Genomic DNA, 16,447 nt, shown 5'->3' with positions numbered 1-16,447 from the left:
ATGCCTTTATATATATATAAAACGAAGTGTTTGAATATAGTGTTTTCATTGGTAGATAGGATAATCTGAGATGCCCAATATTCGAATGTGGGTTGCAAGAAAAATTTATAAAAATTATTTTTTTAATTTCATATAAAAAATATGTTCAATTCTTAGTAGTACTAACAACGATTTTTCCGTTAAATTTTTCAGTAATCTGGGAAATGTCCATTAAATAAATTTTGATGGAATTTAATATCAAGCAATTTAATAATGGATTAATGTATAATAATGTACTAACGTAGTTTGTAATTTGATTGGAAGTTTATGTTATAGAAAAAAAAGAAAAAGTTGTGTTTCATTATGAATAATCTCAAGTTTCAAAGTTCCTTTCATGATGTTGAAACCACTCGTTATCCGACACGATGGTGTTCACGATCGATGAGGTTCATTTAATATAACTCGTACCATTAATTCGAGTTCTCGTGACTTTTATAAGAAAACAAATAACATTTACATGTGAAAAATGTTAGTTTTGCTCGAAGAAAATGGTACCTCGTCGATCGTACAATTTATAACTGTTATTATATTGTGAGTTTTAAAAATTTAAACGAAACTCGCGAAACAGAACCTATGCAAATCGTACTTATGTTTGCTTCTGTATGTAAGTTTGTTCTTCTAGTTGTCAAGGAACATCTTTATTCTTCACGATGTTAGAAGGACTTGTCGCCTGGGTACTAAATAATTATCTGGGAAAATATGTAGAAAATTTAAATACTGATCAATTAAGCATCGCTTTATTGTCTGGTAAGGTTATGTTTCCCTTCCCAGTCATGTTCATAAAATTTAAGAATAGATTTTGAGCGAAATATTTCATTGACATTATTTGCTCATGATTAATATCTTTTTTATTATATCCAAAAACTTAGAATTGATTGAATTTTATATCATTGCTTGTTGAATAGTTGTAAAATTTAGGTTCAACTAAAATATTTTCAAGAATATAATGAAATTTCAAATTTTCATTTAAAAAAAATTATTCTTTCTCAGGTGAAGTAGAACTGGAAAATCTGCCATTGAAGAAAGAAGCTTTGCACCATATAGGTTTACCCATTGAAATAAAAGCAGGGTTTATTGGTAAAATAAGGTTACAAGTACCTGTTCGTCAAATAAGAACAGCCTCATGGATCATAGTGATAGAGCAGCTTTATTTAGTAGCTGGACCAATTAATTTAGATGAGGTACATAGATTATTGTTCTTCTATAATGTTTTCTGTTTCATATATTTACAGATAACTGTGTTTACAGTTTGATAATGAAGCAGAGGAACAAGCTATTTTAGAATATAAGTTGAGTCGATTAAATTCATTGGAAGCAAGATGGAGAACACTCACAGAACAAGATCTTGGTTATTATGCTACCAGTTACAGTTCTTGGATGAATTATGGTACCTCATTGATCACAAATATTATTGAAAATTTACAGCTAAATATTAAAGATGTTCACATAAGATATGAAGATGGCGTGACATTACAAGATGGTAAATAAGTTTCTTTACTTAATGAAATAAAAAGAAAACTTATAGTATTTGAAAATAATTTTTACCAATAGATACTGGCATTGCACTGGGTGTAACTATAGGAGCCTTAACTGCACAAAGCTGTGATTCTAGTTGGATACCTGGTTCTGTTTTTTGGAATCTTCCTGATACATCTTTTAAACTCATGGAACTTAATAGACTTTCCATTTATTGGAATCATCTGAGAAAAGATGAGTTTCTTGGTTCCCTCAATCTTGGCGATTTAGCTGTATATATTTATTTTTCTATACAATTATTGATGTAAATATTAAAATTTGAGCTAACAGTTCTGAGATTTATTTTTTTTCTAGATTGCCATGGGTGAACCAAAAAATATAATTAAAAACTATATTTTATTACCTGTTAATGCAAGAACACACATTAAGAGAGACAGATCTGAACGACCATTGAGATCGACGAGTAAACCTAGAATGGTTGTTGATCTCTTATTAGATGATGTTCCATTATGTCTTACAGATGTAAGTTTATAACCTATATATCTAGATTTTATATTTAAAGTTCATATATTATAAATAATTTTTCATCAGGTACAATATGATCAAATAGTTAAATGTATAAAAGGCTTGAAAGATATAGAACGTCGTAAGCAACAAAGACGCTGTCGTCCAATGGTTAATGTATCCACAGCACCAAAAGAATGGTGGAAATATGCAGTCAGGTGTCATATTGGCAAAAATGCATTGAAACCTAAACCATCTTGGAAGGATGTTCTTCAAAGAGGAAAAGAAAATATTTTATATGTAGAGAATTATGCTAAATTACTAGGTATTTAAATGAAAATTTGTAAGAGTCTATTATTTTATTGCGCTTTGGTAATAATCAGTATCACTTTATAGGAACACCAACTAGTGTTTTATCTTCAGATATGAAATTGTTAAAAGAGAAGATAGAACAAGAGCGAAGTTTTGATGAATTAAGAGTACTGAGAGAAATAGCAATGCATAAAGTCAAGCCACCAAAAATGGTTCAGAATTCCAATATAAATGTACCTCAACCTAGAGGAATGTTGGAACAGTGGTTTCCACAATGGTGGGGTTGGTATTCAAAGACATCAAATACAAACACTCAGAATACATCATCTACATTTGATGGAGAACTTTTAGATGTTTTAGCAGATACTATAGATGATGATACTTTACTACATCGAGATACAGTGTTCGGGCAATTTAATTTTACTTTATCAAAAGGTACTTTTTCTCTCTGCATAACGAAGGATGATGGCGAGAACACCAAGCCAGTAATAGAGTTACAATTTGAACGAGTAAACTTGAGTTACGATTCAAGACCTAGATACAGGTCTCACAAGTTTTTCATTAGCTTGGGAGCTTTGTATTTGCATGATTATCTCACAGAGAATTCCAAATTCCCTATTTTGGTACAGCCTCAAATAATTCCCACGTTCTTTCCGAAACGTAGTTTTACGGAAAAATCAACCAATGAATTACCCCAATATCTCTTTGAAATGACTTACGAAAAAAGACCATTACATTTAAATGCTGATCATTGGCTGCAAGTAAACTCCAAATCCTTGGATATAGTTTACAATCCTGAAGTGATGCATTGGTTAATAGACTTTATGTATAAGCCATATAGATCATCCAATCAAAAATTTGAAGCAATGAAACATAGAACTCGAAGACAACTCATTAAAAATTGGGAACAGATTTTAGATGGAGACCTGGTATATCATTCCTCTTGGGATTTGCAGTTTAATATATCTGCACCACAGATTTTACTAGTTGAGAATTTTACTAATTCTAATGCTGCTGTAGTAGTAGTAGACTTTGGGAAACTCCATTTATCGAATGGTGTGCAAAATAATGAAATAATCATAAAATCGAACTCTCCTGAACTTAATAGTGATGATGAAGATGAAAGATTTGAGACACCTTGTTCCACACCACCTGGGAGTCAAGAAAATGGCTCTGTGCAAGACTTTCAGACTATATCTGAGACAGCATTACATCAAAAGCTATATGACCATTATTCTATTGATTTGGTAGATCTACAGATCCTTGTAGGCAAGGTGAAAGATAACTGGAAACATGTACGAAGTAGGGGGATGTCCAGCTTGCATGTTTTAGAACGCTTCAACATATCTTTACAAATTGAACGAAGAGTATTTGCCTCATCTGATCCAAATTTGCCTTCTGTCACTGTATCTGGAAATTTACCAAGACTTGTGGTTCATGTTAATGAACAGAAGGTGGAAGCAATTAGACTGATGTATAGTTTATTGTCTAGTTTTTCAAAGTCGACTGGAATTTCACAGACTGATTTGATTAATACAGAATCAGTAAGTCCTAAGAAAGAAGAGAATTCAGACAAATTTTTGAGCCATGTAATAATGGTTCAATTTATCATCGACCAGATGACCTTTGAATTACAGTCTAGAGGTCGCAGTGTGGCAGAGCTGCAGGTGTCTGGAGTCCGTGCTGCCTTTAGCAAAAGAACTGCAGATGTTAGTATCTCTCTGTCTGTCCATGGTCTACTTCTTGTAGATGCTCTTCAAGAATTTGGTCCTGACTTTGAATTATTAGTAGCAAGTCACAAACATGTAGGAATGGATAGTATTTCTGGAAGCTTGAGAGATTCAGAACCAATATCGCCTGTGTTTCCAGATTCTCCCTTGTCACCAGTCTCTCCTGGTTCTCCTGATTCCAATATGTCAAGAAGATTAACTTCTCCAACTGCTTTAACTAATGCTTTGTCCAATCTAGCAAGTAAAGCAAAAAGTTCCCAATCCCCTAGGAATAATTCTATAATTGAATTGGAAAAATTAGATTCTGAAGCTCTGATTGTAGTTGAATTGACATTGGTATATGATACATTAGAGACTCTAAGGGTAGCTAATATTCAGTTCAACAATTTAGATATTATTGCCAATCAAGAAACTATAGTAGAACTTATGGGTTTCTTTAAAAGGATATTCCCGTCTCGCAAGTTAAAGTCAGGGTATATTGAGAGGCAGGAATCTTTATCAAATCAAACGATAGAGTCAAAAGTGTCCACCAGGACAGAAATAACATTTGATTTTCATAGACTGAACGTACTTCTTCTAAGGGCAGTGATGCAGGATAATCGTTTAGTGGGTCAAAAGATCGCTACAGCTACGATGTGTGACGCTCGAATACAAGCCACCTTGGCAATAGATACTTTTATTTCTGGCTCGCTTGGAGGTTTGCAAATTCTAGATCAAACACCAACTGGTAAAACGCACCAAAGAATCGTCAGTGTGGGAAGAGATCCAATAGCTGATCCACTTCAAAATCCATTAGAACATTTTTCAGATTTGTCCAATCAATTGGAAGCTTTACGATTCTCAGCCAATCGATATAACAAACCTTGCACTCAACAGCAGGATGCAGTAGAGACCTTGATAGATTTAACCATTCGTATAGGGAGTGTTTGGTATACGCATGCTCCACATTTATTTTCAGAACTACGTTCTTGCGCTGATGAGTTTAAACAGTATTTAAGCAAACTTGCGCGACAAATTAGTGCAGCTGCTACTGATATGGCTAGAGGCTTAGTGAATGCAGAGGACTGGTCTATTCCACCCCGTAGACGATTACCAAGTCTGTCTGTTGACTTGGAAAATTCAGGAAGCCTAGCTTTAAAACTGGATATTTTATTAGATAGCCCTGTTTTGGTAATTCCACGTTCGTCTCATAGTAGACAAGTTTTTGTTGCACATCTTGGTACTATGTCCTTGCAACATGAACCCCACTCAGGTACTATGGCAAAACATAAAGTAACTTTGGAAGTTAGAGAAATGAATTTGTATTCTTTGGAAATATCAGCCAATGTTGGACAAATTCACAGTAATCTCCCTTTAAGAGCTGAAGAAATTTACTGCTGTAAAGAGTCAGGCAAGCCAATTCTGCATGATACTATGTTAAAAGTTGTGGTTGAAAAGGAAAACATATTAGCACAAAGCCCGAATTTTTTCCTTGATAATGAGTTTTCTAGCAACCCTATTGTTCAAGTCCATGGAGTTGTAATGACACCATTGAAAGTATCTCTATCTCGAGGACAATATGAACAGTTGTTAGACACTATAAACAGACTTTTGTCCATGCCAGTATCTGTACCAGTTGCTCAGAAATCTCAAGCAATGAGCAAACTATCAAATTATTCTGATAAACTTGACCTCTCCATCAAAGTATTATTTGAACTACCTACCCTAGGTATAGAACTGAAACAAGGTCACATAGAACAACCTCTAGTTGAATTATCTATGAGAGATTTTGTAGCAAAATATGAAAAGTTACAAAAAAACGAATCCTCTATTCAAGTTGCTTTACGATCTCTTCTTATGGAAGATCTTTTGTGTCCTATTGGCTCGAGACATAGATGTATGATGCAATCTTCTGCACCGACTCGTGCCAGGCTTCCAGCTGGTGTTTCTAAGTCCTGTCCTAATTTTGCGTTTATACAACAAATTAGGAGTGAGTTTGGACGGGGAAGTTTACCCGACAGACTGGAAACTGACACTTTATATGGAACAATTCCACCTCATTGGCGTAGAAAGCCAGTTTCCTTGACAAACACTCCAAATACTCCACCTCCATCACCTGGTGCATCTACTAGTGAAGAGAATTTAGTGTTGATGAGTATTACCATAACAGAACCAGATTGTGATCAACCAGCAGTGACACAGTCTCATCAAAAAAGCGTTACTGTGGACTTCAATTGTTTAGATTTAGTCATTAGTGTTGAATCCTGGATGGTTGTATTTGATTTCTTTGGGTTTGGTGGTCCATCAGGAATTAATCCTAAAGTTACCATGCACCAAACTTCCATTGACATAGATCAATTAGACAAAGTGGATAATCTGCCTTTACGATCAGAAACTGAAATAGAAGTGAGATCTTTGACATTGGTACTAATACAATCTGAACGGGAAATTGCTAAAGCCAATGTATCCAATGCCAACATGCATATTTTAAAAACAAATGGAAAAACAAAAGTAACAGGATCCTTAGGATCAATGTCTTTACTTGACTTAACACCACATGGAAGATTTTATAGAGAAAGATTTCTTTCATCTGGGAGAAAAGCTCTGAATTTTCAATATTCTAGTTACTTGGATTTCGAGAAACGACCTTATGACGCACAGTTAAAACTAGAAATGTCTGCAGTTCACTATGTACATACTCAGAGATTCGTGGCAGAACTTGGGGCATTTTTTGGTCATTTCTCACAACTTTGGACCATCATGGCTAATTTAAGAGCTGGAGTTGGGGCTATAATCGATATTAACAAAAGAAGCATGAGATTGTCCTTAGAATTAGAAGCAGGTGCTCCAGTGATCCTGTTACCAGTCAGCTCCAGATCAGATGAAATGATATTACTTGATCTGGGGGAGCTTACTGCTCATAATCGATTTGAAACTTCAAAAACGGTAGATAAATGCATGCTAGATATAATGTTTCTTGAATTAGTTAATATGGACGTCTATGCAGCTAAACGAGTGAAGTGTGACAACAAGAATAACAATATCGATACGTTGGTTGTTGGTGGCTTTCATATTAAGAAACTTGGGTCATCTTTACTTACTGAAATGTGCCATTTGAAATTACGCATTGAAAGAAACCTGGATACTTACATTAGTAGAGAAATTCCTGATTTGAGTATTCATGGAACACTGTCTACAATGGATTGCGCTTTAGATCCTGCTCAGTATATGCTAATTCGTGGTTTGCTTTCTTACAATATTGGAGAAAATCTGGATGATTTGCGTCAATTTATGCAAGATTTACATCAAACTGTTGAATATTCTATAGCAAATGTGGCTAACAGGGAGAAAATTTGGAAAAAATCTTGCATAACTTTAGAATTGGTAAATGTTACTGTTAAGTTACATCCAAATCATAATATTGCAGCTCTGGCTTGTATTAATTTCATAAAATCCAGATTAACATTGGATTCATTGAGTGATGGATCACAGGATATTGACTTAGTATCCCAGGAAATACTAATTATGGATATGAGGTTTCAGAATGAACCTGTTAGTAAACAATCTAACGTTTTCACAAGTATTTTACAACCTCTAAGGAATTCCAATAATGAAAATCGTGTTCAGGCAGAAGTGCACCATAGAAGACGTAAAAGAAATGCAGCCACAACTATACTGGTACATAGTATGCGCTTAACCGCTATTCTAGATTGGTGGGAGGCTGTGAGAGACTTTTTGATGTTAAATTCTGTAGAACCAGAACCTATTCTTGGTATTGCACAAGCTACTACCGACAACAACCAAGAAAATGGCAGTAACACTTTAACTTCAATACCATTTGAGTTAAAAATCAATATTACTGATTCAGAATTAGTTATTGTAGAGGATACATCAATTCATGACACGAATGCTGTTATTCTGAAAAATACAGCTGTTCTTTCTTATAGGTCTGCACCTCAAGAAGGTGAAAAGCCTCTTTCTTGTAATCTGTCCCATTGTGAATTGTTTTCCTGTATCTTAGGATTAGAAGAGGAAACTGCATTGTCTATAATAGATCCTGTTGGAGCCAGTTTGGATTTAACATTAGATAAATGTCTTGAAATACAGCTACAACCGTTGTGTGTGAGATTGAGTTATCATGATGTGACTATGTTTTCTAGAATGCTTAGCTCTTTACCAAAACAAACTTTGATAGCTAAACAACGTTCCAGTGAAGCATTAACACCTATTGAAAAACAGGTACAAAAGTTAACGGCTTTGGGATTTACTGATGCTGATTGCAGAGCTGCTTTGAATTTCTGTAATGATCAACTGGATGAAGCAGCTTTATGGTTAACACAAAATGCAGTGCCTAATTCAGATACCAGTATGGATAATGAATCTGTTTTCCACACTATTGAATTACAAACATCTTGTATAAGAATATGTATTATAGACGATTGCAGAGATGCTGATGTACCATTGCTAGAAATTTCTTTACTAGATCTTAATTTAAGACAAGAACATGTGGGACCTGGTATAGTATCTACTACTTTCAGTATTGATTATTATAATAGAGTCCTCAGTGGCTGGGAACCCTTTATCGAACCCTGGCATGCAACTGTCAAATGGGAACAGACATTAACTAATTCTCTCAATGCAAAGAGGTTGCAAATGTCTATTGACTCTCAAGATTCTGTCAATGTCAATATAACTTCAACGCTGATAGAGTTGATAGAATTAGTTAAGAACAATTGGATGCAAGATTTTTATTTAACTTCCAGTAAAGATATAAATGTGAATAAAGGAAGCAACTGTCAGGCATATCGACGTAGAATGCCTTTCATTCCCTTCGCATTAAGAAATGAAACTGGTTGTAAATTATGGTTCAAAACAATTATTGCTACTACGGATGATACAAAGAATGTGGGACAGAATTTCAAAGTCAAGAGTGACTTTGAGAAAGATGATACATGGCTTGAAGTTTCTCCAGGTGATATTGTTCCATTTACTTTTGAAGGAAGAGGTAAATTGAGACACCATGCTACACACACTGTCAGGAGACATCAAATTACAGTGCTAGTGGATGGGTGGAGACCAGTAGATCCTGTCACAGTTGATCGTGTTGGAATATATTTTCGTCATGCGAATACAAATATCACTGGTGTACAAATAGATACTACACTGGTAGTTAAAACTTACTTTTATTTTATTTGTTTATTTAGTGTATTTTTCTTAGTAATAGCTAACTTATTTCATTTTTACATCTGAACAATCGCTTTCAATTTCAGATGATAGCGCCAAAGGCTAGAATAGTATTCGCTGTTGAATTAGAAGGGTCAGCTAGAAAATTAGTAACCGTTAGGTCAGCTTTACAGATATCCAATAAATTAAAGCATACAGTCGAGATCAAGATGGAGAAATCCCTAAATCAGTTTGGATGTCGGTTGTTTATATAAAATGAACCTAATTATCATTGATTGAATTCCTACTTTTACATCCTTTTATTTTAGATCTGCCTTTAACATTGTCTGTTAGTGACAGAATTCTTCAAGTACCTGCCCAATCTACGATATCGGTTCCCCTAACGCATACCGGTGTGCAAATGTGTCTGAAACCTATTAATTTGAACAGTTTGTTTCAATACTGTACAGAGATGATAGATTGGACAACAGTGAAGAAACCATTAGAAGTTATAGAGAACCGTGTTACATGTAGAGCTAATCATAACAATATATTTAGGTATGTTCTAAGTTATATAAATAAATTATATAAACGTTTAGTAGACGTTTCTAAATTATTTTATTATATAGAATGTGCATAGCAGTGATGAGAGATAATTATCCATTGGACATAAGTCAAATGCTGCCAGCACATATCATAACAGTGATGGCTCCTCTTACATTAACTAATCTATTACCACATGAATTATTATTCGAAATTAATACTGAGAATGGTAGGATTCAACCTGGTGGTAGTGCGGATTTGCATTCCGTAGACGTCGAAGAGCAATTAGAAATTACTGTGCAACTGGATGGTTATCCTGGATCAGGAACAGTAAATAAACTGTTTCCTTTTTTAATTTCTTCAACATTTTACTAGTATTTAAAATTTACATGCTTCTTGTAGATCTTATTACCACCAAATATCAATTCTTTCACTACTCGTCTAAGGTTAATGGATTCTTCTGGAAGAATATTATATCTACATGCAGCCGTTAGCATAGAAAAAGGCTCTGCCATACAAATTAATATTACTGCACCATACTGGATCATAAATAAAACTGGTTTGCCATTGGTATTTAGACAAGAAGGGGTTGGAATGGAAGCAGCTGGGCAATTTGAAGAAAATGAAAAAGCCAGGATGGTAGCTCCTTTGTTATTTTCTTTTAGCGATGAGGAAGCAAGCAGAACACTCTCAGTGAGAGTTGGTACTTTAGTACATCCTCAAGGAATTCCACAATGGTCCCAACATTTTCATTTACAGCCTGGTATACAGGTTTGTAAATATTAAATAAGTATAATTACATATGAAAAAAGATATGAATTCATTTTTTATGCTTTCAGGTACATCGCCTTAGAATATCTCTCCGTGATGGTAGACCTGATATAGTTTATCTAATTAGTGTCGCTACTAGGACAGCCAGAGGAAAATATAGAGCCACAACTGTAGTTACAATATCTCCCAGATATCAGCTGCACAATAAATCGAGTTGCACACTGGAACTAGCACAAAAGTGTTTTACTACAACAATTGTAAATAAATTTATTCTATTTCATAATAATATTTAATACATTATTTAATTTATGATAAAATATTTTTCATTCAGAGTCATCCAGATGCTCAAGCAACATATATCAAAATTATGCCTGATTGCCATATGCCATTTCATTGGCCACGTCTTGATAAAGATTTACTACTATGTGTTCGCATTATAAATGTTAAAAACTGCATGTGGTCAGGTGGTATTAGATTAGATGATAATTATTCATTGACAATTAACATCAGAGATACAACAGAAAAGATGTATTTTCTTCGAATAGATGTAGTCCTGCAAGAGAGTACATATTTCATAGTGTTTACTGATGCAGACACTATGCCTCCACCTATAAGGGTGGATAACTTTTCAGAGGTGCCTTTGGTAGTAAATCAGGTGACTAATTAAGGAATTTCATATAAATTATGTTTTGAACATCATTACCATAAATATTTTTTGCTATATCATTATTTATTATTATTTTTCGCTAAATTATTTAATTGGATTAATTAGGATTTATTCCCAAAAATATTTTCGTAGGTTACTGTTCATGATAATTTGCAATGGACAGTCAGACCACACTCCTCTGTACCATATGCATTAGATGAACCCATACAATCTGCTGGTTTAGTTGTAACTGCACCAGGAGGTGTAACAGCCACATATGACTTAAATATACTTGGAGAAGGCAGAGTTTTAACTTATGAGAACTTTATTTATATTGCCTTCACAGGTACTTTTTATTTATCTGTGGAATATTTAAACAATCTTCTGTTATATACTTCATAATTTGTTGAAAATAGGTACTTTTAAAACTGATTGCGATCTGGGAACAGGAGAAGCTGGGCTAGATCCTCTAGATGTTGAAACACAGAGATTAGTCTTAGAAGCTGGCCCTGGTGGCTGGGTTGCTCTAAGGAGAAAACAATATGGAGCTAGATCTCAGTTATGGAGGATGACTGCAGATGGTCAGTTACAGCATGAAGGTATGCTAAAAAGTATGCTTCTATTGGTCTTATATTTTTTGTAATCATTTTTAAATCATTTTTTTATGAATACAGGATCTAGTCCACCCAGAGACAAGCATTCAAAAACTCCCGAGACAGTGTTAGTGTTAGATATTGCTGGTACAGCACCTCAACCATTCACATACTGTGCTCTTGCTTTAAGGAAACCTGATCCTCGAAGAAGATCTACACAAACCTGGCAATTCACTGATGATGGACGTTTATGTTGTGCTCATAAGAATATGTGTGTGCAATCAAAAGATGGATTCATGGGATTATACGAAGGTTTGAAATATTATAATTGTAAGATATCATATAGTCCTTTAGGTAGACGTATTTTTTTCATCTGTTTGACTTTTGTTTCTTTTTATTTTCAACTATTATTTTTCCAACAGTATAAAAAGACATACAATAATTATAACTAAGCAATATTTATTATTAATTGTAACATTTTTACTACAGTAACCAAAGTTTTATTACTGTACTTTTCCTTATTTCTAATTTTTCATATAATAGCTTAAATTACATTCATTTATTGATCTTTACTGGAAGATATTTTATTAACACGTTCTATGCCACATGAGTGTATAGATCCCACGCTGAATTTTTCGTTCAAACCATCTGAATTCACATTGTAAACCAAAGAATTTTTTTTTATTTTATTCTAACGTCATATATAGACATCTTAATATCTTATTGCTTTGTTGTCTAATGCATCTTAAACTGTATACTCTTTTTTTGATAATTCTATTTTTTTTCACTATTATAAATATGTCTGAAACAAAATTATTAATCATAATAATGTAGGGCGTATATACCCGACACGGCCTGAATGGTAAGAATCTAAAAGTCGATCCGGCATGAGACGTGTTAATTCTTTCGTTATTGAGGTCAAAAAATATTGCACATTTACTTCCTAAGTGTTTAGACAATGTAAAAATTACAAAAATATATTAAGAGAATGAATACTGTTGAGAATATAAAAAATATATATTGTTCATCTCTAAAATCACAATGAATTTTATTAAAATGTGTGTCAATCCTTATTGCTCAAATATGAGTAAATGTTAAATTATGAGATGCTAAAATTAAAAAAAAATCCAAGCACTGTCGATTTAAATTTAATTTTCTAAATTTTTATTTATTCTCCCCCTATCTTCTGAATTATATAGTACTCATAAAGTGTCGTTCATTGGTAAATATATATGTATAGATTCAGAATGTATTAATATCTTAATTTTATATTTTTTACACAACCTCTCGATCTCTGTGGATATGTTTATTGTACATCTCTAGTGTGTCTTTTTAGGAAGTGAAGCAGTGTTAGGCCCCCAAACACACATTAATCCTGCACCAATAGAACAGCGTGTTGGTAGACAAAAGTTAAGACCGGGATCTGGCTTTCTATCTGTTACGGTTATTACTGATGGTCCAACAAGAGTGCTTCAAGTATTAGACATTAAAGAAAGGGTATGAACATTGGTTAAATATATTAAAAATATCAATGTATCAATTTTTAATATTCTTTTGCAGAGAAAAACATTTGCTTTGTTAGAAGAACGTGATTGGTCACATATTGCAGTTTCCCACCGACCAACTCAAATAAATAGTGATACAGGAAAGATTAATTCCAGAGAATTGGAATTAAAAGTTAACTTGACAGCTGGCTTAGGACTGTCAATTATTTCTCGGAGACCAGTTGAAGAACTACTATTTGCTCGTTTAGCTGGTATCTCTTTGGAAGTAGTTCAAACTCCTATCAATACTACTTTAGATTTGAGTGTAGAAGACATACAAATTGATAATCAACTGTTCGAAGCACAATGTACTTCTGTTCTTTACGTGACACGATCGACTAGAGCCGAAAATGAGCACAGACCAGCTATATATGTAGTTGCAGAGAAGCTGAAATCCAAAAACCAAAATGCAGAAATATATAAACACGTAGTAGTGAGCATTAAACCACTTTGTATACATTTAGAAGAAAAATTAATATTGAAATTGGTTGCCTTTGTCGGGGCAGGAAGATCAGAGCTGGATGTGCCTGTGGATGAAAATGACTTTAAAGCTCAGAGATTTATCTCCGAAGTATCTGCTGCACATGCCAAACGATACTATTTTGGTGCTCTAAAGATTGTTCCTAATCAGGTTTGTCTCACTAACTAAAATTTTAAATGAAACAAGAAGTATTTTATATGATATGTTTTTACAGATAAAATTAAGCGTACTCACTACAACAAAACTGCCACGTCATCTTCAAGCCATAAAAAGACAATTAGGCTTAACGTTAATCAAGTTTGAAGATGCCACTATTGAACTGGAGCCATTCATTAAGAAGCATCCCTTTGAAAGCACTCAGTTCTTAGTACATTCCATTATAAAACACTATAAAGATGTATGATCATTAAAACTTATGGTTTCAATTTATTTATTGGTTTATTTTATATTTTATATTAAAACATTTTTCTGTTCATTTCAGGAATTAAAATGGCAAGCTGCAGTAATATTAGGATCTGTGGACTTTCTAGGCAACCCTCTTGGATTTGTAAATGATGTCACAGAAGGAGTATCTGGTTTAATCTATGAAGGAAGTGTAAAGACTTTAGTGAAAAATGTCACGCACGGCATATCAAACTCTGCTGCTAAGGTAACAGAATCTCTTTCTGATGGATTAGGAAGAGTTATAATGGATGAAAGGCACGAGGAAGCTAGACAGAAAATTCGTGCTAATACTGCAGGCAGTAGTGATCATCTAGTAGCTGGATTAAAAGGTTTTGGCTTTGGATTGCTTGGAGGAGTGACTAGTATCTTTAAACAAACCTATGATGGAGCAGCTAATGAGGGATTTCCTGTACGAGTAAAATTAAAAATGAAATTGATTGTAATAAATTAATTAAATGTAACCAAATAATTTCAGGGCTTTTTTGCTGGGTTTGGTAAAGGAGTGGTTGGAACTATTACAAAACCTGTAGTAGGAGTTCTAGATCTTGCTACAGAAACTGCTACTGCTGTAAGAGAAACCAGTAGAAGGTATATGGCTTTCAAATTATATTTAATAACTATTAATAGTATCTACAATTTTCTGTGGTCCTTTTCAGTGCTCATCGTACGATACCAAAACGTGATAGACCTCCTCGTGTGGCTAGCGGCTCTGCTGGTCTGTTACCACCCTATAATCGTCAACAAGCAGAAGGCCAGGAATTTCTTTACATAATAAATGAGCATAAGTATTCAGAATTATTTGTAGCATATGAGTGTTTACGTAGCGGGACAGAAAATCTAAGAGTCCTCGTTTCTAACGAAAGAATCCGCGTGATTTCTGGTGGTACTAAAGGAGTTGTGACTGAAGTCAGTTTGGCAGACTTGTTATATTGTCAACCAACGCATAAGTTGGAAAGTAATGGCGACACATTATACTATATCGAATTAATATCTAGATTAGATTCAACGATAGCTATTAATGTGGATGGCACGGAACTTTTAAGAAGACCTAAAGTTCGATGTGATAATGAAGAAGTGGCGAAAAGGGTCAGTGTTACTATGAAAGTTACTTAATCATTATCATTGTACATTTAAATTATTTTTAGTCTTTTATAGGTTTCACAGCAAATTAATTATGCTAAAGGAATGCACGAGGAACGTAACTTGACTCTTTCCTCATCGGATAATATGTTAGACGATGTACAGTACTATAAGTAATTGCGGATGATCATACACGAATAGTTTATACCTTGTAATTAACCGAAAGTTTGGAATCACTGTACGTTTAAAAAATACAAATATTTTTAAAGAAAAATTGACAATTTTTAATTCGAAAAATATTTCCATCATTAAAGGTTTAATACTAGAACAAGTGATACAAACTTTTGGTCAATAATCTATATTTGGTATGCTAGTCAATTTGCTGGTTTCCTTATTATTTCTTGGTTTGTTTTTATTTCTCTTTCTGTGGCACACGTAATAATGGTTTATTACGCTTAAATCTAAGTTGATGAAAAGACTGATACGAAACACCGTTTCTGCGAGACTTAAATGAAAAGCACTACAGACAATATTTTTTGAAAGATAATATAAAAAAAGATGTTTGGTTATCACATAGGTAGCACATACACATACATATACATTTTCTATCTTAACGTAATTGTAAGAGACAAGCAGGAAAACTTCAAAAAAGGACATGAGATTTTTTAAGAGTGTGTACACACGCGTGCGTGCTTGTGTATATGTACATATAATTATATCTACTTAAATCTACTTAAAACTAAATAAGAGATAAACAGGATAACGGTGACAAAAACCAAAGTTTTTATAATAGTGTATGGTATTTATTTCTATATTAAGAAGTTTAATATCTTGCAAATTAGTTTTCGTTTGTTATTGTAAACTATATATTTTTTATGCCGTTCGTTGTATATAGATAGTGCGAACCATTAACTAAGTATTAGTAACTGTATATTCTTTTAACATCGCGCGTGTACAAAAAGATAAAAAAACATAGTTTATGGAAAATTGTACAAATATTGTAAAATGTAAAATGTAAAATCATCAGCACTAGTCAGATATGAGTTTTATAAGGCTGATGCTTTGTACAGTTCGAATATATATATGTATAGAGTAATTATATAAGTAAGAAATAACGTATTAACAATGTATAAATGAATTAT

The 16,447-nt window shown here is 33.5% G+C and overlaps 1 protein-coding gene across 1 annotated transcript; it reads left to right on the top strand.

Moving 5' to 3' along the window:
* The first annotated feature begins 546 nt into the window (after positions 1-546).
* On the top strand, positions 547-15,482 carry Vps13D (vacuolar protein sorting 13D). The gene is made up of 24 exons (XM_017908838.1): positions 547-570; positions 649-786; positions 1,030-1,220; positions 1,288-1,519; positions 1,591-1,787; positions 1,870-2,037; positions 2,107-2,344; positions 2,416-9,206; positions 9,311-9,461; positions 9,533-9,761; positions 9,833-10,076; positions 10,149-10,517; positions 10,586-10,774; positions 10,849-11,172; positions 11,317-11,509; positions 11,580-11,762; positions 11,838-12,068; positions 13,093-13,253; positions 13,317-13,931; positions 13,996-14,178; positions 14,263-14,634; positions 14,701-14,813; positions 14,882-15,311; positions 15,381-15,482. Exons 2-24 carry the CDS (start codon positions 690-692, stop codon positions 15,480-15,482), a joined length of 12,003 nt encoding a protein of 4,000 aa, XP_017764327.1. The 5' UTR covers positions 547-570; positions 649-689.
* Positions 15,483-16,447: the final 965 nt, after the last annotated feature.

The sequence above is a fragment of the Eufriesea mexicana genome, unplaced genomic scaffold (genome assembly GCF_001483705.2).
Source record: "Eufriesea mexicana isolate 0111107269 unplaced genomic scaffold, ASM148370v2 scaffold13223, whole genome shotgun sequence".
NCBI lineage: Eukaryota > Metazoa > Arthropoda > Insecta > Hymenoptera > Apidae > Eufriesea > Eufriesea mexicana.
Note: the sequence above shows the minus strand (reverse complement) of the source record. Positions and strands in the feature narration are given on the sequence as shown.